The 24,490-nt window shown below is 37.0% G+C and overlaps 3 protein-coding genes across 3 annotated transcripts; 1 reads left to right on the forward strand and 2 right to left on the reverse strand.

Moving 5' to 3' along the window:
* Window positions 1-2,063: 2,063 nt before the first annotated feature.
* LOC102427027 (olfactory receptor 8K1) lies at window positions 2,064-3,123 on the reverse strand. The gene has a single exon (XM_014458472.1). The coding sequence runs from the start codon at window positions 3,035-3,037 to the stop codon at window positions 2,087-2,089; it is 951 nt and encodes a 316-aa protein (XP_014313958.1). The 5' UTR covers window positions 3,038-3,123; the 3' UTR covers window positions 2,064-2,086.
* Window positions 3,124-8,021: 4,898 nt separating this feature from the next.
* LOC102438633 (olfactory receptor 8K5-like) lies at window positions 8,022-8,963 on the reverse strand. The gene has a single exon (XM_006091925.1). The coding sequence runs from the start codon at window positions 8,961-8,963 to the stop codon at window positions 8,022-8,024; it is 942 nt and encodes a 313-aa protein (XP_006091987.1).
* Window positions 8,964-21,412: 12,449 nt separating this feature from the next.
* LOC102427342 (olfactory receptor 5J2-like) lies at window positions 21,413-22,351 on the forward strand. The gene has a single exon (XM_006092056.1). The coding sequence runs from the start codon at window positions 21,413-21,415 to the stop codon at window positions 22,349-22,351; it is 939 nt and encodes a 312-aa protein (XP_006092118.1).
* The last annotated feature ends 2,139 nt before the right edge of the window (window positions 22,352-24,490 follow it).

Below are 24,490 nucleotides of genomic sequence, written 5' to 3' on the forward strand. Positions count from 1 at the left end.
AGTATTTTATTCTTTTTGATGCTATTATAGAGGGAATTGTTTTTGTAGTTTTCTTTTCATATTGTTCATTGTTAGTATATAGAAATGCACTGATTTCTGAATGTTGACTTTGTATCCTTCAACTTTAAAGAATTTGTTTATTAATTCTAACAGATTTTTTTGTACAACACAGTTAACTTGCTATTTAAAAACACTTTTTAAATACCATTTAAAAATTATACAATAAATATATTCTCATTGATACAAATTCAGGCAAGCCAGAATAATATAGATTAAAAAGTGAATGTGTACCCTTCATGTCCACTATTCCTCCCTCCCAACCAATTGCACTCTGCTCCCCAAAGGTAACTGCCATTAACAGTTTGGTATTTGCTCTTCCATGTTTAGTTCTTTACTATAACATTTTTTAAATTCTGTCCTATATGGATGATACTGGAGAATGCTATTAATATTATTTAACTTTACTCATAGATTGTGTAAAGTAATGGAAGTAATAGAATTTGACAAAAATATATATGACCAAGTTTTTGAAGTATAGTATAAAAATGTTGGTCAAGAAAATAAAATTCATTCATAACAATAAATGTGCTTAGGGACAGGATCTGAAGCTAACATGGTAAATACAATTGATATGATTAGATAATGCAATTTTGTATTTCTTTAGTTTGTTCAGTTTGTTTTATTCCATTTTTTTAAAAAGTTGAAAAATTCAAGTTTTATTGAGATTACAATTGATAACAATTATATTTATTTTGGGTGTACAATTTAATATTTTGATATACAAATATATATCATGAAATTATTATAACAATCAAGCTCATTACCATATTCATCATCCAAAATTGTTTATCATTTATTTTGTGGCAAGAACACTTAATCAACTCTTAATAAAATAAATTCCAATACATTCCAAAAAGGGGAAAATAAATAAAATGCATGGATCTGAAATAAAGAGACTTTGGTTCACGTACTGGTTAATGTCCTTACAACTATTACTCGGAATATGACAATAGATTGAAAAAAGCATGATTGAGGTAATGCATATATTTTTAAAAATCTAAATAATGCCATTTGAACAACAAGGGGAATACTAAGATGTGAGGAATCTATACGTTAGCTGAGTGGGACACAATGTGAATGAAACATCGTGTTACCTGAGTCCATGCAAAATATTGTCTCTGTGCACACGAGCTCATGAAGGAGACAAAATAGACATGACTGAAAATGCATTTCACCTTGGGTTCTACCAGTTATCTTTCATCTTTGCTGCTACTGCTATAGATTGTTCAAAATATTGATGTCCTTCCAGCAGGTGGCCAGTTAATTCATTTATCTTGAGTTTTCTAATCCAAAGTGAGCTTGTGTACCAGGAGGCTTCAATAAGCCAAAGTTAGCCACAGTGTGAGGACCTGTCAAAGGTGACTTTTCTCTTTTTTGTGGTTCCTAGTGAAAAAAATCTTCCCATATACCCACTGTATCCTTGAGATAAAAGTTATTAACTCAATCTGATTTGAAAATGTTATTCTGAGGTGGCATGCTTTATATCCTATATAGCCTAGGTTCTTTTAAAAATTAAAGTTATTGGCGTGATAATGGTTAATAAACCTAGATTCCTGAAACAGTTTGTTCATGCTGTGTTATCATCATTCACACATTTACTTACTTTCTTGCCTCCTGTCTTCACTGCACATTCTTCTTGGTTTAATCTTATTTATCTTTAATATACAGTGACTACTATGAAATATATATTACTATTTTTTCTGGTTAATTTTACACCATTTTAAATATTTAAGACTTTTTTATGTTTACCTCTGCAAGTCTGAATTCAAACAGAAATTTTATGTGATTTTCCTTATTTCTAAATAATTTCAACTCTGACCTTGAAAAATAACTCAGAACTTTGATTATCTGGCTACAATATTTATCTGATTGAAGTGAAGAAGACTACAGGGAGATATCAGAAAAAATGTTTTATCCAGAAGAAGAAGAAAACTTAGCCTGGTAAAACATTTCTAACTTTTGATGCTATAATTGGACTGACAGAACATTAAACAAAGACCCACCTTTGCCACTGAATATTAAGATTTTAAGTAGGGATTTTGCACTGATTAGTCAAAGTTCTTTTTAGTGCATCTTTTACTTCTTTGTTCCTTAGGCTGTAGATCAATGGATTCAGCATTGGAATCACCAGGGTGTAAAACACAGAGGCCATTTTATCAATATCAAAGGTATGGCTGGATTTGGGTTGCAGGTAAATAAACAATAAGGTCCCATAGAACACGACCACCACTGTCAGATGGGAGCTGCAGGTGGAGAAGGCTTTGTACCGCCCCTCAGTTGACTTCATTCGGATAATAGCCACAAGAATAAACATGTAGGATACAAGAACAATCAAGAGGGAGGAGAGCAAATTACAGCCTGAAAAGATCAAAATAATCAGTTCTAGTTCATGTGTGTCAGAACATAGCAGGGATATTAGAGGGACACAGTCACAGTAAAAATAACTGATGATGTTAGAGCCACAGAAGGACAGCCTAAATAACTTAATTGTGAGAAATAGCGACACAAATGTACTGTAGAGATAGGGAATGAGTACCAGCACCCATCGCACTTTCTCTGCCATGATGACCACATAGAGAAGAGGTTTGCAGATGGCAACATAGCGATCATAGGCCATTGCTGATAGAATAAACAGTTCAGTGATAATGAAAATCTCAAACAGTGCCAGCTGGATGGCACACCAATTGTAGGAAATTGTATTTTTGTGCACCACGAAGTTTGCCATCATTTTGGGGCCAATGACAGTGGAGTAACCAAGATCAGTAATGGACAAATGTCTAAGAAAAAAGTACATGGGGGTATGTAGCTTGGAGTCCAAATGGGTCAAGATAACCATGCCCAGATTGCCCAACACTGTGATCAAGTATATGACCAGGAATATTCCAAAGAGAGGTGCCTGCAGCGCAGGGCTGTCTGTGATCCCCATGAGAATAAATTCAGTCACCTTGCTCACTGCAGTACAATTGTGTTTCTCCATGTGGTTCTTCTAGGTAACCTGTGTAAGGTATGAAATCAATACTTTTATTTGAGATGCTATCTTCTACGAGAATTGAATACATAATGTATGAGATACGAAGACATTTTCTTGGTCTTAAATTATAAAATAGAGACTCCTTTTCCCATCTGGCCAAAGCTTTGCATATCTACATTCACATTGATTATTAGCTTTTTTGATTGTACTGTAAGTTTATGACAATAATTTTTTGATTGATAAGATATCCATTTCAATGGCATCCATCTTGAATAAATGTATTGCAGCTGCACAAGTAGAGAGACAGGCTGCCTCACCTCTAAAGTTCCCATTTACAAAGCCCTGGGTGACCTAGGTAACTTGCTGCTTGAATAACCCTGCTTTTGCCTTCTTGCACTTTGTCTCACTGTTGGCTTTGGTAGGAAATACCTGAGGCTTGTCCAAAGAGGAAGGCCCAGGTGTGTGCCCGCAAGCATCCCTAGCTGACAACATCACTATTGATAGTCTGAGACTGATACAACACACACAGTCACTGAAACTTTGGTAAAGTATGCTTTAAAGGGGCAAGGTATTTTGAAGTGGTTGTTTTGATATACTAGTAGCTATTATGACCTCCTTTTTGGATCCAAAGTCATCTGAAGTACGTCAAAAGACCTACCTACTCTATTTCAGCTTTTTCAATATTTGAAGTAATTTGTAAACAAACATAGGCACCTAAATCATAATCTTTGCATTATTGACAATCACCATGTCCCATGTCTCTTTAAAGTAACAAGACAAAAGGCTTTCTAAACTGTTGGTGGAGTGATTGAGAAAAATCTGAATATATATATATATATATATATATATATATATATATATTAATACGTTTCATTATAAGTTCAGCTTATTTACCCAATACAAAATCTAAGGCCATGATACGTAAATTTTAGGATTTTGTTATTGCTATCTTAGTCCTTATTTGGCACATCTGTTGTTTCTGCCTATGGAAACACTTCTAATGATTTTTCAATCATATATCCCTCTTTGCATACAAATGACTTGGTCATTCTGATTATTCATGAACTCTTAGTGAAGAGGCATGAAAAGAAGAATACAAATGACTATCAAGCACCAATAAAGAACTCGTTGTGTGCTAAGCACTGTTCTGAGCACTTTACATATATTAACTCATATGGCCCTCACAATAACTGTAGGGAGTGTACAGTATAACCATATCCATTTGAGAGTCACGGAAAATGAGGCACAGGGAGGGAAATAAATTAACCTCGGTCACTCAGATAATAGATGGTGAAGTCAGGATTCAAATAAAGTCATGATGTCTTTGGAATATATTTTTATAAGCACAATGCTTCCTTTATATTAAAGTCACCCTGAATAGATAGGGAATGAAAAGCGGGACAGAAAGGACACTTCATAAATAAAAATAGACAAAAACCCTTGTTACTATCGATGACTGAAGCAGTAAGTTCATTGGAAAACTAAGATGGTGTAAATGTATAGGGCAGAGTGTCAGGTCTGTCCTACCCATTACTCCTATCGATGACAGATATGTATATTGCAAAGAAAAAAGACAGTTTTGCAGAGCATAATGCGCTTCAAGATCTTTGGTGATAATTCAGTTTAAGCTGTTTGCTTAAATTTTCAAACCAGTATTTTCTACTCACCTGAGTGGAGAGTCTGCTTTGACTTCCTACTGTTTTAATCACCAGTTGTTGGAGAACGTATTTAAGTGTTTTTCTACCCTCCTGACACTCATTTTGTTAAAGTTTTAATCTGGTAAAAGGATTGCAAGTAATTACCCAAGGGAGAGAGCACCCTGGATTTCTGTTAATTATTCTCAGAATATCCCATTAGGAAAAGTAAAAAAAATATTTCTTACCTGTGTCTAACTAAAAAAAATAAATATGCAATATCACTAAACACCATAATTATAAATATGCCTTTGTCAGTATCTGGTACATTATACACACATACACACAATATGTGAGTCAATGAAATTGACTTCTTAAGAAAATGATGCAACATTTGATTGCCATGAAACAATGTCTTTTGATTTGTATCTGCCAATAAATCAGTAATAAATCTTTTCTTCAGCTGATTAGAAAGTATCTTTCATCTTTATCTGCTTTAAGGATTTTTCTTTATCACTGCTTTTCAAAAGTTTAATTGTGACTTGCTTGGGTTTAATTTCCTTTCTGTTTATATTGCTTAGAATTGTCTTAGCTCCTTATATCTTTAGGAGTATAGTTTTTTTAATGAAAATAAATTGGGAAAAAATATTTTTCAAATATATTTTTATTATTTCAGAGAGGATTGGAGAGGGAGAGACAGAAATATCAATGATGAGAGAGAATCATTGATCAGCTGCCTCCTGCTCCCTCCCTATGGAGATTGAGCTCACAACCAGGGCATGTGCACTGACCTGGAATTGAACTGTGACCCCCTGGTTCATACGTCCACGTTCAACCACTGAGCCACACCTCCTACCGTCCAAACGGCCACTATGATGTGCACTGACCACCAGGGGGAAGACGCTCAATGCAGGAACTGTCGTGCTGCAGTAACTTGGCAGTGGCGGTTCTAGGGTGATGCACCCCAAAACCAGAGAGGAGGGAGCCCAATTCCTTACAGGGCTACGTGATTCCACCTTCGGCCATGGGTTATTTGTTGCTGGGGCGCTGTCAGCCCCAAATCTGGTTTACTGCACACTTGCATTTGTGTTCCACACCCTGTACGACAGCAAGTTTGCAGAGTGCCCTCTCGCTCTACGGGACCCCTCTGGGGAAAGTCAGAGAGTGGGTTTTGGCCCGATTTCTGCAGGCCAGGCCGATGGACCCCACATGCCAGAGGGACCCTGCTCACTCTGTAGATGCCCTTTGAGCCATGGTGCCACCCAGGTGTGGCCGACCATGGGAGGTTGGCACCAGTTCTTGTCCAGCCCATCTCACCCAGTCCTGCCCCACCGGCCATCTTCTAATTAATTTCCCTTCAATATGCACGAATCGGTCCACCAGGTCACTAGTTGTATACACCGAGTGGCCAGATTATTATGACTGGCCAGATTATTGTGACCACTCCATCAGTACTTCATCGACACTTCCAAAAATACTGAATATTGAAAACTTCCTAAGCAAATACTCTCAAGGTTTTATTATTATTATTACTTGCATAACTAATTCACTTCATTGTACTGATGGGGTGGTCATAATAATCTGGCCAGTCAGTGTATATGCACCACCCCTTTTTTATCCCCTTACCTATTGATGGGCACTTGAGTGGCTTCCATAGCTTGGTTATTGTAAGTAACCCTGTAATGAACATAGAGGTGCATTTTTTTTTAAATTTGTTTTTGGATTTCTTCGGATATATACCCAGAAGTGGAATTTCTGGGTCATAAAGCAGTTCCAGTTTTACATTTTTGAGGAATCTCAATACTGTTTTCCATAGTGATAGGCTTTGAAGTGGATGCCTCTTTGAAATTGATATCTGGGCATCCAAAACCTCAGTCAGTAACTTGCATAACAAAAATAAGATTGAAAACAAACACAAATATCAGGGCTCACACTACAGACATATACATGTTTTAAAGTCTTTGCCTGATAATTCCATCATCACTGTTATTTCAAGATCTATGTTAATCATCTCCTGAGTAAGATGACGTGTTCCTGCTTTCACATATGTCTAGTATTTGTGATTGGAACGTGACTTTTGTGAATTTTATGTTAATGAGTGCTGTAATGTTTTTGTGTCTTCCTAGAAAACTTCAATTTTTTAAACAAGGATCAGAAAGCTCTTTTTGAAGCTTATTTTCAAACTATATGAGTAGCAGTCTTAAGTAACTTTTATTTCTGAGATCTTTACATATATTATTAATTCTATATTATAACAAATAACATATTATTTCACGTGTATGTAGAATCTAAAGAGAAAAATAGATGATAGAGAGATTAGACTGATGGTTGCCAGAGGGAAGGAGGTTTGGGGGGCTGGGTAAGAAGACTGCTGTCTTGAATAAACACATTTCCAGACACACAATTAGATAAACAGCCAGGTTGTGTCTACTTATTGAGGCTTCCTACCTGTGTGACCTCTGGAATTTTCCAGCTTACAGTTCTCTGAACATTCTTTTAATAGCCGTATGGACTTTTACTGTAGGCATGCCCAATATAAGGTTCATCCACAAAGTCAAGATCTTGTTATGGAAGAAAGGATGATCAATAAGAGAAAGAGACGATTTATGGGAAACAAAGAGCAACATGCCAGAAGTATGTCATCATTATCTGTAGTTACTTTAAATGTAAATGAGTTAAATTCTCCAAAGGAGAAGTTTAAAAAAATCATTATCCATCTATATGTTGTCTGAAAGAAACTTACTTTTTTTACACTGTTGTAGTAGGTTAAGAAAACAGAATAAAAACAAAATTGAAAAGGTCCCTAACTGAAAAATAATGACAATAAAAACACAGAAAGAAACACATAGTTTACTGAGGTAGAATTTAGTAGGTGTTTCAAATGAGAAAAATATCAACTCCTATGGTAGTACTAAAAGAAACCTTAAATCAAAAGCAAGAGCCTGGCTGGTCTGGCTCAGTGGTTGAGCTTCAACCTATGAATCAGGAGGTCTCAGATCACTTCCCAGTCAGGGCACATGCCCTCAGTAGGGAGTATGTAGGAGACAGCTGATCAATGATTCTCTCTCATCATTGATGTTTATATCTCTCTCTCCCTCTGCCCTTCTCTCTCTGGAATCAATTATATATATATATATATATATATATATATATATAGCAAGAAATGCCAAGGAGGAAGTATCATTTGAGATCTAAAATATGAGGATTAACTTGGCTGACTATTAGGGAAACAATCTATTTGTACATTATAATTAGTTTTGCTCTGAATTAAAAAAAGAATGCAACTATATGTATTAGAAATAGTAAGTGACATTTGCCTTTATCAGAGTTATTAGAACAATATTCCATATTGAATATTAAATACAAAGTTTACATGGATTCCTAAAGACCCTGTGGAAGGCATTTTTTACCTCTTTGTTCCTTAAACTGTATATCAAGGGATTAAGCATAGGGATCACTAAAGTGTAAAACACAGAGGCCATTTTATCAGTATCAAAGGAGTAAGTGGATTTGGGCTGTGTGTACATAAATAGTAGAGACCCATAGAATAAAACCACCATTGTCAGATGAGAACCACATGTGGAGAAAGCTTTTTTCCTGCCCTCTGCAGAATGCATTCGAAATATGGCAATCAGAATGAGAATGTAAGATACCAAAACTACCAGCAGGGAAGAGAGCAAATTAAGTGCTGAAAATAATATGATCAGCAATTCTATTTCTTGTGCATTTGAACAGAGCAAAAGTACCAAGGGCACGTCGTCACAGTAGAAATGATTTATGACATTAGAGCCGCAAAAGTTCAATGTAAAAATCTTAATGGTGAACAGCAGAGCCTGAAAGATACTGTACAGGTATGGGATACCCACCAGCACATGACAGCATCTCTGGGACATAATAACATTGTAGAGCAAAGGGTTACAGATGGCCGAATAGCGGTCGTAGGCCATGGCTGACAAGATGAAAAATTCACTGATAATAAACATAAGGAAGAAAGCCAACTGGGTGGCACATGCATAATATGAAATGACATTTTGATCCATAACAAAATTCACCAGCATCTTGGGACAAATGACAGTGGAATTGCCAAGATCAATGAAAGCCAGGTGTTTGATAAAAAAATACATAGGTGTGTGTAGGCGGGAGTCCACCTGGGTCAAGATGATCATGCCCAGGTTGCCTACCACTGTGATTGTGTAGATGATGAGGAAGGCCATGAAAAGTGGAACCTGAAGCTCAGGCTGCTTTGTGACTCCCATGAGAATGAATTCAGTCAGTGATGTTAGATTCTGTTGGCTCATTGTGTCCAGATAGCTCTGCAAAGAAAAAAGAGGTTATTAGCTTTCATGTAGTGTCACCTAAACATAATTATAATCTTTGCAGGCAGATTGAAAAAAATCCTATATAATAAAAGCCTAATATGCTAAGTGTCCGACCATTTGTACGACTGCTTGACCAGTTGCTATGACACACACTGACCACTAGGGGCAGATGCTTCAACTGGTAGGTTAGCTTGCTGCTGGGGTCTGGCCAGTCTGGACTGAGTGAGCCGGGCCAGACACACCCTGGGGCCCTCCTTCGGTCCCTCCCTGGCCCCAATCATGCACCAGTGGGGTTCCTCAGCTTGGCCTGCGCCCTCTCCCAATCCAGAACCCCTCAGGGGATGTCGGAAAGCTGGTTTTGGCCCAATCCTGCAGGCCAGGCCAAGGGACCCCACTGGTACATGATTCTGTGCACCGGGCTTCTAGTTTTTCATAATAGGGGATAGAAATAATTCCCACATCTAGTTTTAAAATTAAGTGATAGAATCTTTTACTTTCTTAGAGAAGTGATGCACATGAAACACACACTGTTATGACAGATTAAACTCTAACTAGAGTCAACAATGTTTGGAACATATCCCTTGATTTTTTAAAAAGCCATATACATATTAGAAATATTTATTTCACCTATGCAATGACATCACAATTTTTCTTTAGTACACTTACATTTCTGTCTGAGAAGTCTTGTGGAATTTTGATTTTCTAAAAGAGAGACAGAGATAATGTGAAGTTAATGAAGTTTAAGATTTTAGGCCCCTCATTTGCACTTCTAAAGGTCTAGGTGGGGCCTTAACAATACACTCACAAAATGATGTATTTGCAACTTTGTAAAAGTTGCAAATGTAAGATATTTTAACCTGAATCAAGCACACTTTCTCTTTCCATTCCAACTTTGACTCCATCATATTCAACTAGTATCATAGTGCATTGGCGAGTGCACAAACATTTGTGGGGTCCAACTAAGGAGAGACTGAGTTAATAATACCTTATTTGATATTTAGTGGGTGTATTTATGAAAGCCAAATTTATCATTAGTAATGCTATCTATTCTCGTGTTGGAATGGCTTCTAAGAACTCTCTTACTACCCAATATGCTGAGACATGTCTAAAATTTCACTAATAAAACTACTACATTTATACTTTTATCATATTTGTGAGTACTTGTTCATTGACAACTGAAATTTAAAATTTTTTTCCATTCTAAATAAATATTCACATTAATGCCATCATTTACATGTGTAACCTCTTTTCTTTTTTAAAAAAGAAAAGCTTCAAACTTGTATGAGCTTCAAGAGGCATAAGATCTGGATCCATTTCTGCTAAAATAGTTAATATCAATATTTAGGCATTTTAAATATTTAATTTTATATGCTTTCTTTCCTCTAATATGCTATTTATATGCATTAATTTATTCCTCCCTTGTGAATATGATAAAGCACAGAAAGCATTTAAAATATTTATATGAGTAATTATTGAATCTCATATTACTGTCACTTTACTTCTTGAATTGTACGATGGAGTACATATAGAGTATAACGCTGTGATTTTCAAATGTTTCCATGGCAAGCCCTGTCCTCTTCATTTCATGAAATTTACGTGGGAAGTCAGGAAAACAAAGTGGGACTGCTCTGAGTGAAGACAGTGAAGCTGCTTTAGCTCAACCCACTCGTGTTTACTTCCTCTCACACTGAGTTTCTCTTCAATGAAAATCTGGGACTCTGCAAGCATGATTTTCAATTGGAGTTCAAAATATTCGGCCAGTCAAAACACAAAATAGAGTTATGTAATGTAATTAATGCTCAGCTTTAGACTGGCCAGCTATCAGGTAGAAACTCCTGGGAGCTTGGCACAAGGTCCAAACCAACAGGAGCGGCTGAGTCGGGAGCCACCCTCTGGCTGTTGGCAGAATTCTAGGAATCTATCGTTTTTTTGGTATCCATTTAGCCAGTCTGATCCGAGGATTAGTGAATGGGATGGGCAGCAGGAGGCAAATGTGGAAATTCGTGAGCCACTTCTGTTCCGCTTTCCTAGATCAGGTTGTCTGCTGTTCCCGCCTTGATCTCACTCTGTTTTGGGGTTCTTTCCTCTTTCGCAAATAAGAACATTTGTTGCAGGGCCTGCTATTGTGGGCTTTCCTATAGAATAGGAGATGCACTGGATTCAGCAAAGGAATTCCGAATTCCAGCACCAATCCCCTCATGTTGAAGTCTTCAGTGCTTTGCTAAGAATTATTCTGGTGTTATTTGAGTTTAGCTCCATTGTTAGTGCCAGTTATTCCTCTCTCAGAAGATATCTAGATTCTTTCGCCCTGCTCATTTTTTTTTGATATTTATGCTTTAATTTTATTGTGATAAGAATACTTAATATGAAATATACCCTGTCAAAGATAAATGCAGTCAGTGTGTAAAGCCTATTCTGAAAAAACAAACTGAGTAGTAGGCAGCCAGTAGAGGAAAAAAGCAAACAACTAAATAAATATACAAGTTTATCATTAGAGTTTCTCCTTATATATAAAAAATACATATCTTATAGTAAAAGTATTTGTAGTATATAAAGTATTGCATGGGTAATACATGTATAAAATACATTTTCCCCACAATTACATTGAATATTTTAATCTTTTTTAATTTTTATTTTTAAAATATATTTTATTGATTTTTTACAGAGAGGAAGGGAGAGGGATAGAGAGTTAGAAATATCAATGAAAGAGAAACATCGATCAGCTGCCTCCCGCACACTCCCTACTGGGGATGTGCCCGCAACCAAGGTACATGCCCTTGACCGGAATCGAACCTGGGACCCTTGAGTCCGCGGGCTGATGCTCTATCCACTGAGCCAAACCGCTTATGGCTGAATATTTTTATATAAAGTAATATTTATCAAATATTACATAACATTAAAATTATTTGTTGTTTATCTGTAATGCAAATGTAATTGGGAATCCTATATTTTATCTGGAAAGCTTAACTTCTTCTTTACTTGCAATCTCTAAATGCCACTATCGACTTTCATAAGTCAAATGAATCTATGATATTTAGTTAAGTCATAGGATTTAATGCCCTAAAAATACCATTCTGTGCCAGGGAACCCCAGCTAACAAAGGAGATAATGAGTTTTTGTGGCATTTTAGAATCAGCTGTGAGTAACCATAAGCGTGTCCATACTCAGAAGCCAAGAATAATGGGAAATTACCAACACCATGGAGATAATCAAAGCACAATTCCAATCCACTCACCTCTAATGAAGAATTGGATTTCTGTCTCCTAAGTTACTCTTACCTTTACTTTAAGTGGGGAGAATTTAGGCTTGTCCTTTTTTGAGATGCTCCCTGAAGAAGTCACATGTAATTGATGCTAAAATAATCCGAGAGACTTTTAAAATTCTACCTCGTGGTGCCTGCTAATGACCCAGAGCACCCTGTACATTCCCTAGTGAGAAAATGTGAGGGGCTATGCCAGGGAGGAAACTGAAAACAGCAGAGATTACCTAAACAGTCCCTCAGGGCCTGCATGATGTAAAGGTACTCACTCACAGAGTCAATGATTAAAGTAACTATGGAAAATACTTTGACATAACTTTATCCCAATAAAACCAGCGCTGTTCCAAAAATCGTGATAAACTTATAAATGTCATTGCATAGGATTTTTCTTTGAATTAATTAATGAAATAAAAATATGGGGTAGCCACTAGGTTAAAAATATATCACTGATATATTCAGGGGACATCAAGCTCAGATAAACCATGTAATTTGCCCTAAGTCACATGATTCATAACTAGGAGATAGAAATGAATGCCTTATCTTTAAATGGGTGATATATATGCCTTTTGCTTTCATGTGACAAACCTGTAACAATAATTGTAATGCAATGTATTACTATAATGATTGCCTTGACTGTAGTGTTCCCTGACTTGAGATCTCAGCACTCTTGGATAATGTTCAGTACAACCTCATTGAGAGCAAAATCTAATATAAGATAGTATAATTCATCTCTCATAAATGTCACTCATGCCCTCCTCCTCTATGACTTCCATCTGTGTGAGAATTGAGAATTTGCATACAGTTAAACACATATCCAAGTCATAGAAGTTTCTAGCTTCTTAACTATATCCTCAGCATTCTATGGTTTCTTAGCTGCGACCCTTACTGCCTTTACAGACTTCCTAGTGATCAATGGTCAGTTGCATCTCCTATGAACCTAATAGCATCTATTCAGGTGACCATGGAAATATGGGAAAGTTTTTTTTAAACTTTCTTTTTGCATATATTTTATTTTTCCCCCTTCTTTATAGGTTTCATTTTTTAAAAAATTGCCAATAACAGCAACTTTTCCTGTACGAGGCAGAAACTGAGTTGGCCATGCTTGATGTCAAAATCAGGGGTGATAAAATAGATAATAATGCTGCCAGGAGAACTGAGGGAGAGAGGAGAAAAGTAAATAAGTAAACATTGTTATCGAACCCAAGTTTGTATGCCAAACGCTATGTGAAGCTAGCTAACAAAGCATTGAATATGCAGCAAGGCAAGAGTTTATTTGATGAGGCAGACAAACAGGAGCTGGGAAGGAAGCCCAAATAAGCCTCCCTGAACAAGGCTTGAAGCAAATTTAAAGAGGAAGATGAGGAGGGGCTATACATATTCTTTAATTTTAATTCAGGGATCTGGTTGGATGGTCTTGGGACTAAGCTATCTAGAAGAGATGCAAAAGAGGGCTGGACAGAACAAAGTGATTTCAATCTAACAGAGCTTGATTGGTCAGTCCTACACGTTTCCACATTTGGTCTGGGTATCTGATCTTCCATACTGGCGGACCTCTCACTTTCTGGTGGGCTCAGATGGCAAAGAGTGGCACCTCTTGTTACTTGAGTTCCGTGGTTCCACTCTGCTTACTAGTAGGATCATCTGGCTTCTATCTGCACAGACTCAGGTTCCATAGGTGTTTGCTGGTGTTGGGTACTTGAGGAGGGGTGGAGAGCTGCTTCCTGTTTTCTGTAGGATAATGGAAGCTTCAACATAGCTTCCTCAAAATAGTTACTTATTGTGACTGAATCCTCCTGCAACCATAGGCTACATTTTCTTCCCATAGTAAGACACAGCTTCTTTTTGACTAGCTAGGTTTTTACACGAGTATTCATATTCACTCACTCATTCATTCATTTATTCTTCCTGATCCCTTGCTTAGACCATTGTCAATAAATTAGCCTATAGCCCTTGTCTTTTTGGTAAAGGGTTCATCTATTTTTTTCCCTTTTTGACTTTTATCTTAAAAAACATTTTAAATGTATTTATTGCTTTCTATAGTTTTGATTATGGAGATGTTCTTTCTCATTATGTTTTACAATTGGATAGTAAATTCATCTTTAGCAGGACCTTTGTGACAGTCCTGAAAGGTCATTCTGGTAGCCACAGTGTGATCAACTCAGACCACTGTATGTAAATATATATATACTAGAGGCCTGTTGCACGAAAAGATTCTTGCAATAGGCCTTCCCTTCTCCTGGCTGCCAGCATCGGTTTTCCTCCGACATCCGGGACCCAGGCCTTCGCTTTGGCCAGAGCCACCTTCAGTCTTCACTCTGCCACTTCGCGCCTACATATGCAAATTAACCACCATCTTTGTTGGCAGTTAATTTGCATATCTTGCTGATTAGCCAATGGAAGGCATAGCAAAGGTATGGTCAATTACCATGTTTGTCTATTATTAGATAGGATTAGAGGACCGGTGCATGAAATTTCATGTGCTGGGGGTGTCCCTCAGCCCAGCCTGCACCCTCCCAATCTGGGACCCCTTGGAGGACGTCTGACTGCCGGTTTAGGCTCAATCCCTGCATGATCAGGCCTAAACCGGAAGCTAGACATCCCTCTCACAATCGGGGACTGCTGGCTCCTAACCACTCGCTTGCCTGCCTGCCTGATTCCCCTAACTGCTTCTGTCTGCCAGCCTGATCACCCCCTAACCACCCTCCTGCTGGCCTGATTGACACCTAACTGCTCCCTTGCTGGCCTGATCACCCCCAACTGCCCTCCTCTGCTGGACTGTTCACCCCCAACTGCCCTCCCCTACCGGCCTGATCGCCCACAACTGCCATCCCCTGCTGGCCATCTTGTGACAACGTGGAGGTGGCCATCTTGTGGTGGCCATCTTATGACAACATGGGGGCAGCCATCTTGTGATGATATGAGGGCGGGAGGGCCACCTAGGCTTTTATTAGTATATATGTATATTTGTTTATTTAATTTTTTAAAAATTGACTTTAGCCTTAGCCAGTTTGGTTTGGTGGATAGAGTGTCGTCCAGTGGTCTAAACGGTCCCAGGTTGGATTCCAGTCAAGGGCACATGCCCAAGTTGCGGGCTCGATCCTCAGTGGGGGGCGTACAGGAGGCAGCCAATCAATGATTCTCTCCCATCATTGATGTTTCTACCTCTCCCTCTTCCTTCCTCTCTGAAGTCAATTTATATATATATATATATATATTGATTTCAGAGAGGCAGTGAGAGAGAAAGAAAGAAACATCAATGATTGGGCGCCTCCTGAACACCCCACACTGGGGATTGAGCCCACAACACAGCATGTGCCCTGACCAGGAATTGAACCTCAACCTCCTGGTTCATAGGTTGATGCTCAACCACTGAGCCATGCTAGCCAGAGATGTATATAAATGTTTCAGCTCAAAGCTTCCTCACTTGTGCGGACAGCAAAATCCAAAGTTCACCCACATGAGGAAAGATTGTGGCTACTGATTCCCAGATAAGACTTCTTTTTTTTCCCCCCTAACAAGTTGCCAGATCATGTTGAGCAAGTTAACTTAAGATGTTTGCTGATAAGCAGATTTATTTAGTTAGATTTTATTTTTTATTTTTTTAATATATATTTTATTGATTTTTTACAGAGAGGAAGGGGAAGGGATAGAGAGTTAGAAACATCGATAAGAGAGAAACATCGATCAGCTGCCTCCTGCACACCCCCTACTGGGGATGTGCCCACAACCAAGGTACATGCCCTTGACCGGAATCGAGCCTGGGACCCTGCAGTCCACACGCCGACGTTCTAGCCACTGAGCCAAACCGGTTAGTGCTAGGTTTTATTTTTTTAAGGTTTTACCCATGGATATGTTTTATTGATTCTTTAGAGTGAGAGTAAGGGAAAGAGGGGGAGGGAGAGAGAGAGAGAAAAACGTGGATCAGTGATCTGGGATAGAACCCCCGACCTAGGTAGGTGCCCTGACTGGGAACAGTCTTTTGGTGTACTAGATTTATATGTGAGGAATTCTGTGTTGCTCCTGGACCTAAAAACTTACCAGTTTTTTGAATAAGTTGAAACTCAGTAATAATATTTTGCAAAGGCCCCTAGGAGAGTCATGGTGTCAGTGTCCATGTTTTTGATTTTTTTTCTTTTGAGAACAATAACAATTTTATTTATTTATTTATTATTTATGTGTTACTACAATTGCTATAGTATGTGCCCGGACTGGCCAGAGATCCACCCTGCAATCGAGGTATGTGCCCTTGACGGGGAATGGAACTGGAGACCCTCATTCTATGGGCCACAGCTCTATCCACTGAGCCAAGCGGTCAGGGCTTGTTTGTTTGTTTTTGAAATCCTTCTCTTTCCCGTGCAGAACACAATGTCTAGCTTGTCCTTATTCTCTAAGAAGTATTCATTAAATAAATGAGAATATTTGAGCTAAACATAATAGCTGATAGGAGCAACACATGGCCATTCTACCAGTTAGATAGAATGCAGAATTGCAATCTAAATAGAAGTGTGTAGAAGTGGTGGTAGGGTTGTTACTCTCCAACTTTTTAGAAATAATAGCCATTATCAAGTTGGATTCCACCTAACCCGTTTTTTGCCTTACAAGCTCAGGCCCAGTTCACATTATCTCTTAATAAAATACTTTCCAATTTATATAAATTTTTTACAATCAATATTTCTGCTGTTTTCTCACCCTTATCTGTATGTTGCCTTCTATTTTTTGAAACATTTTTTTTATGTTACAGATCTTAGGGAAACCAGATCCACTGAGATACTTTAAGAGAGTCTCTTGAGAAACCAGAATGCAATCCAGAGTGTAATTTTTGCCGTTGTTGTTGTTTTAGTGTAATTAATGTCTGCACAATGGGAATTCTGGTCTCATTAGAATAAAAACAAACCATATATATAAATATATACTTGTTTCTTCTTTCAGTTTTGTCCTCATTGAAGAAAGAATTATAGATGTAACACCATTGTTACATTGTTTATTTTTTAAGTTTTGTGTTGTTTTACTTGATATATATATGTATATGTATATATAGATGTATATATATATAACCTGAGTGGTTCAGTTATCTGCCATTAAAATATTGATTATCCTTAATATCAGAAAGTATATTAACTAATTTTATTTCTAAGAAGAGAGTAAGAAAACTTGGAGATGGATATGAGCATTCTAAATAAACTAATATCCTAAATTTTAAAGTATCTTTGGTAAGTTAAATTCATTATTTTTAATGTCTTACTACTTATTTTGATTTTATATTTATCATTCATTCAACAAATAATTGAAAATTTTAAGTTTGATAGAATCTTATCAGTGTTTTGATTCTTAAAGTTCATAAAATTTAAGTTTATATCTTTTTATATAATTCAGTTTTGTAGCCATCAAATTTTGTTGCTAAAGTTACTAGTTTTATATTTTGGTGTTAATTTAATTTATAATACCTTTTAAAAATACTATTTCCTTAATTATAGTTTACAATAAAATTCATATCAATAAGTGATGTTTTATTAACTGAAAATTTTCAGTTAAGTCTTTGAGAGTAGTTGAAGGAGCACGTGTTAGATCTATGAATAAAAGATGCAGTTTTGAATATTGTGGGATGTGTTCTTCCATATTGTCAAATAGGTTGGTAATCTTTAAATAGCATGTAAGATATTGTGAAAAAATGTAGATTTTTAGAAATATGACATTTAACAAAGCTAGTTTGTAATTGATAACTTGAGATATCCATTTGATTACAAAAATAAACAAAAAAATAAAAATAAATAGTGCTTATGTATTGCAGAAATGCTCCAGAAAAAAAGGAATAGTACAATTACAATGGTTTAAAAGTTTGAAGCTGATCACCTTGTACCAAAAGATACCACACACTAAATATATATCGCTATTCTATCTAGCTATATTTAATATAGTTATGCAACTTTCTATCTAGTTTGCTAAGTAATCAATTTATACTCAAAGAACAGTAAATCCTTAACTGGAGTTGTTATCTTCAATCCTCTCAGCAATTTTGGAGAAGTAAATATAATTATAACCTGAATCTGGGAAGTTAAATAACTTCTTTAATGAAATAAAACCAATTGTTGTCAACAATGGGATTTGATCCAGGATTAATGAATTCCTAACTTCTTGTCATCGTGGCAATTGAAATGTTTTAATTAAAATAGATAAATGGTATAAATTATAGATATACCAATATCATCACCATTTGTTTATTGTAATTTCTAAAGTGACACTCTAACTAATAGAGAAACATATTCTGAAACAAATACGAATAGCTTTGAATATAAAATATAAGTATCCAACCATCCAATGGAAATTGCAATTTTAGAAAGACTTAAATTGTTTAGACTATGTATTATAGGATGAAAAATAGGAAGAAGTATCACAAAAATTTTGTGAATATATCTATATATATATTCATATTCTAAATTAGTGTGCTTTTAAATTTTTCTAAAATTATTTGAGATCTCAGGAAATGCCTCCATAATGCTCCAGATATGCAAGATGTGGGATTCTGTGTCCTAGGTCTCAGTCAGTGACCACCCAGGGCTGGTCTTTTACAGGAACATGAGGAAAATTGTCCTGGAGCAAGAATCCTGGATACTTTTAGTAGGTATCATGCAAGATACAGCTTTTGTTTCATGAGTTTCAGAATGAGGTGTTGACACCCAATATCTCCTATGGTCACAAAAGCCAGAATCCTTGGCATTTTAAATGTCATCACTCTAGGTACTGAGCCTCTTACTTCGTGTTGTGGCTGTCCAAGATAATGACCCTGTACATCATTGCCATATATACCTTCAAAATAAATATAATTTTATGGGCCCTTCTCATTAAATAATTTTCTACTTAAAAACAAACAAATAATTCAGAAGAAAATATCATAGAATAACTATCTATCTAATCTACTTATATAAAAACCCTGGGTGGTGTTCATCACGACCAGAACCACAACTAAGAGAAAGGAAGTCAGTCCTGAAGGGGTTGTCTTGGCAATGGCTGCACCCTGCCCGGAGCTGTTTCCCAGAGCTGTTTCCCGTAAGGGCGGGGTTTGAGGCAGGAACCCACCCTGGGAGCGTAGAGGCATATCTTTATAAAGTGTGCTGCGCCAGCACAGCCAAGGATGAACCTGAGTGGGGGCGGCTGAAAGGCTTAGAAAAGACAAACAAGAGAATGAAAGCCAGATCTGGGTGGGATGCTGCTTCTCTGAGAGACAGCGACCATGCCCTCAACTGTGTCTTTATTTTATAGCAGATGCCACGAGGCAAAGTAAGGGTGTGACCAAGATGTTTACAACATTCTCCTGGGTTTCAATCCTACTCAATTACATGCACCTGAACTCTATCAAGCCTACATCACTCAGGCATGTGGGGCCACGTGTTCGGACCATAGGTTCAGACTTACAACTCAGCTGTTGGCTATAATTGTGCTGGGAGGGCCCTGCCCTCCAAGCTGGGACTTGCACGTGGCAATGAGAGGACTGTGCCCTCTCATCAGTCCAAGGCTTGAACCTGTGCAAAACACTGTAGCAGTTCCCCACAATAAAGTTTTAATTCTGTTTCTTTGTTACTAATGTTGTGGCCCCACCCCATAACAAAGAAACAATTTCCGGAGAATGAGGCCCAGGAATCAGAATTTTAAAAAGATTCCCAGGTGATTCTAATGTGCAGCCAAGGTTGAGATATACTCGATGGAGATTCTCACACATATTTGAGTGATGATTCCATTGATTCCACAGATGATGCTGAAAAGGAAAATTTTCCCATCGAATTTCTTAATAGTATTACTCCTTCGGGAATGCTGTGTCATAAATTAAAATTGAAAGTGGGTGCAATCATCATGCTATTGGGAAATCTCAATAGTAACTGGGGTCTTTGTAATGGTACCAGATTTATTATCAAAAGATTATGACCTAAAATTATTGAAGCTGAAATATTAACAGGATCTGCAGAGGGAGAGGCTGTTCTGATTCCAAGAATTAATTTGTCCCGATCTGACACTGGCCTCCCACTTAAATTGATTCGACGATGGTTTCCCGTGATGCCAGCATTTGTGATGACTATTAATAAATCACAAGGACAAACTCTAGACAAAGTAGGCATATTCCTACCTGAACCTGTTTTGCACATGGTCAGTTATATGTTGCTTTCTCTCGAGTTTGAAGAGCATGTGATGTTACAGTTAAAGTTCTAAGTACTTCATCACAAGGGAAATTAGTCAAGCATTCTGAAAGTGTTTTCACTCTTAATGTGGTGTACAGGGAGATATTAGAATAAGTTTAATCACTTTATCAGTCATTGTTTGCATCACTGTTGTTTTTATATCATGTTTTTGTTGTTTTCATATCATGTTTTTGTCATTTTTATATCATGCCTCTGTTGTTGTTGTTATATCCTTTTGTTACTGTTTATTTATTAATAAATTTATATATTATTTTCATATACATTTTACTAATTTCCTTTCATCTCTCACACTTCTATTATAGAGAAAGGGCAAATAGCAATATTAAAATATCTCTGCTAATTAATTCCCTTTTTAAAAAAATATATTATATTGATTTTTTACAGAGAGGAAGGGAGAGGGATAGAGAGTTAGAAACATCGATGAGAGAGAAACATTGATCAGCTGCCTCCTGCACACTCCCCACTGGGGATGTGCCTGCAACCAAGGTACATGCCCTTGACCGGAATCAAACCTGGGACCCTTGAGTCCGCAGGCCAATGCTCTATCCACTGAGTCAAACAGGTTAGGGCAATTAATTCCCTTTTAATGTGCACGAATTTCGTGCACCAGGCTACTAGTGGTATATATTATACATGCTATTAATTTCGATCGTCATTAGTGTCTGCTGAGTGGACATTTTAGAGATAGACTGAAGCTGTTAGAGACAAACTGTTTTTCACATTTTGGTTTCTATGGAATATAATCATATAAAACAACGTCATTGGAATGAAATGAGAGACCATTTAGTCCTCTTACTACTTTTATTGATGAAAAATCTCAGATTCAAAGACGGGATATTTTTTATCCAAAGCCTGACATCAGTAATTGTTGTGTTTGTTTTTATACACACACACACACACACACACGCACACACACAATTTCCCTAATAAGTTATAATTGCTGTATCTCTTTCCATAACAGATCTTGTGAAAAGAAACAAATGGCTGAAAAGAATTTTACGGTTGTGACAGAGTTTATTCTTTTGGGATTGACGGACCAGGCTCAACTGAAAATTGTACTTTTTGTGTTGTTCCTGGTGATTTATGTCATCACCTTGGTGGGGAATCTAGGCATGATCTTCTTAATCCGAGTCACTCCCAAACTCCACACACCTATGTACTTTTTCCTCAGCTGCCTTTCTTTTGTAGATGCCTGCTATGCATCCACCATTGCACCCAAAATGCTAATAAGCCTCCTGCTTGTGAGGGCAACCATCTCTTTTTTTGCTTGCATGGTACAGCATTTGTGTTTTGGGGTGTTTGTTACCACAGAAGGTTGCTTGCTGTCAGTAATGGCCTATGATCGTTATGTGGCTATTGCAAATCCTTTGCTTTACGGTGTGGCCATGTCTAAGAGGAAGTGTGTAGGGCTGGTCATCGGGTCATGTATGTGTGGAACAATTAACTCATTGATACACACAATAAGCTTGGGCAGACTGTCCTTCTGTAGGTTGAATGTTGTCAGCCACTTCTTCTGTGATATTCCCTCACTCCTAAAGCTGTCGTGTTCTGAAACCTCCACGAATGAGTTGTTACTCTTAACCTTCTCTGGCATCATTGCCATGGGCACCTTCCTGGTTGTGATAATTTCCTACATGTTCATTGTTCTTGCTATCTTGAGGATCCACTCAGCAGCAGGCAGACAGAAAGCCTTCTCCACCTGTGCCTCTCACCTGACTGCTGTCACCATATTCTATGGAACCTTAAGCTTTAGTTATATTCAGCCAAGCTCCCAGTATTCTGTAGAACAGGAGAAGGTAGTTTCTGTGTTCTACACCCTAGTGATTCCCATGTTAAACCCACTGATTTACAGTCTGAGGAACAAAGAGGTAAAGGATGCTGTGAAAAGGGCCTTAGAAATGAAACATTTCCCCTGTTAGGTTTAAGTCATGGTAAATCCTACCAGTCGGTTCTCACTTTCAATATTTCAGTAAATGTAAAGCTTCTAAAGATGTACAGAGGTTTTTTCTTTTTCTTTTCTTTTAAAAAAATTTTCAACCGCAGTTTACATTCACTACCATTCCACACCAGTTTCAAATGTACAGCAAAGTACCTGGAAAACCATGCAATCTACAGACTGGTCCCCCCGCTGTCCCAAGCAGCCACCTTAAGAATTTTTCATTCTATACACTTATTTGTCAAGTAAGGAGGTAGCCAGGAAGGAAAAGTTGCTTAATTCATGTAGCTGCATCACAAAAACAATAGCCTATCACATATGTCTTTCGATATTCTAGGTTGTTATTCTCTAAATCAATAACAAAACCCACTATTACATTTATATTTTTCCTTTATTTGGAGAAAACAATTACATAATAATACTTGCATTTAAGGACATAAAAACAGGGCACTTACAAAGAAAGAAGTAATTGATTCTCAGGTTTCCAAGAATACTGATATTCTATTGAACATGCTTTCATTGACAGTTTTAAGTAGTCTAAAGACTGGTTATGATATTGCAGTTTATAATAAGAAACATATATTTGGTCTTAATTCTGATTTGTGGCATAGCTCCTAAAACCCTTTTATCACCCAAAATGCTTAGAAAGCTCCTGGTGTGAAGGGAAACATCTCTTTTGTCTTTCTGTCTGTCTGTCTTTCTTTTTTGTTTGCATGGTACAGCATTTGTGTTTGGGGTGTTTATTTCCACAGAAGGCTTCTTGCTGTCAGTAATGGTCTATGATTGTTGCTTCTGCAGCTTTGCTTCACAGTGTGGCCATGTCTAAGAGGAAGTGTGTAGAAATGGTCACTGGGTCATGCATCTGTGGAATAATTAATACACACAATAAACTTGGGTAGACTTTCCTGATTTTGATTCATTTTCTTTGATATCCTTTATAATAAACTGGTAACCCAGTGAATAAACTTTTTAAAAATTTATTTCATGTTTTTTGTTTTGTTTTAAAGTAATAAATTATATCATATATAATAAAAGTGTAATATGCTAATTAGACCAGACGTCCTTCCGGACGACCTTCTGGAAGAAGCTGGGGCTGCAATGGAAGCTCAGGTCCCGGGTGCCTGCCGGAGACCGGAGGGAAGTCTGGGTCCCAGGTGCCTACAATTTTATTTATTTTTAAAATTTTACATCTTTTATTTATTCCTCTGATCTTATTGCACAGGCTGGGATCGCCATTATGATATATGATAGTTGTGGTCATAAAAAATAGCCTTCTCCTTGTCCAGCGTTAGTGAGAAGACAGTCATCCTTTCATGATTATATATGGAGTTCTCTGTAAGTTTTATTGTAGATGTTTTTTAATCAATTTTTAGGACGTGTCTTTCCATTTTGAGATTGCTGAGAATTTAATTTTATGCTATAAATGAATACAGAATTTCATTAAATGCTCTTTATCAATTGAGAAATTCATAGTTTTCCTTTTTAATTCTGTTGATATAATAAATTACATTAATATATTTCAGCGCTGAACTGGGCTTGTATTCCTAAAATAAACCTCATAGATGGTTTGTGAATTATCTATAAGTTGTTATAAAATTAAAATAAAAATTAGCCACAAGGGAAAAATCAATTTATGTGACTGTTACTGGATCTGAAATCAAGAGGTTAATCTAAGTATAATCATCTCTGCAAGAGATAGAGACTACATTTATTCAGTAGGTATGAAATTCTTTATGACTACACAAAATTTAATGACTGTAAAAAAACCAAAGCCTTGAAAAAAATCTCTGTGTTGTTCTACTTCTAAATCATTGAAAAAAATAAGTCCATAATTTCTATAGAATTAAATTTGACTGTAATCAAATATGACACAAGAGGGGATGGGAGAAACACCAGATGGCTTTGGGAAGGGCATGGCCCTCACTGTTCCAGGGTGTGCTGCTCACATACTAGACATTAGAGCTCTTCCTGACTTCTGAGACCTCTCTACCGCATAGCATCTGTTTTCAGCTCTCCAGTGGTTATAATTTCTCCAGGGAAACTATAGGTAGCCATAGATGATATGGATATTGATAGATAGATATAGATATAGATATAGATATAGATATAGATATAGATATAG

This window comes from Myotis lucifugus, unplaced genomic scaffold (genome assembly GCF_000147115.1).
Source record: "Myotis lucifugus unplaced genomic scaffold, Myoluc2.0 scaffold_97, whole genome shotgun sequence".
Lineage (NCBI taxonomy): Eukaryota > Metazoa > Chordata > Mammalia > Chiroptera > Vespertilionidae > Myotis > Myotis lucifugus.

Coding starts and splice junctions, on each gene's coding strand:
- LOC102427027 (XM_014458472.1), bottom strand. CDS start 3,037: ATGGAGAAACACAATTGTACTGCAGTGAGCAAGGTGACTGAATTTATT.
- LOC102427342 (XM_006092056.1), top strand. CDS start 21,413: ATGGCTGAAAAGAATTTTACGGTTGTGACAGAGTTTATTCTTTTGGGA.
- LOC102438633 (XM_006091925.1), bottom strand. CDS start 8,963: ATGAGCCAACAGAATCTAACATCACTGACTGAATTCATTCTCATGGGA.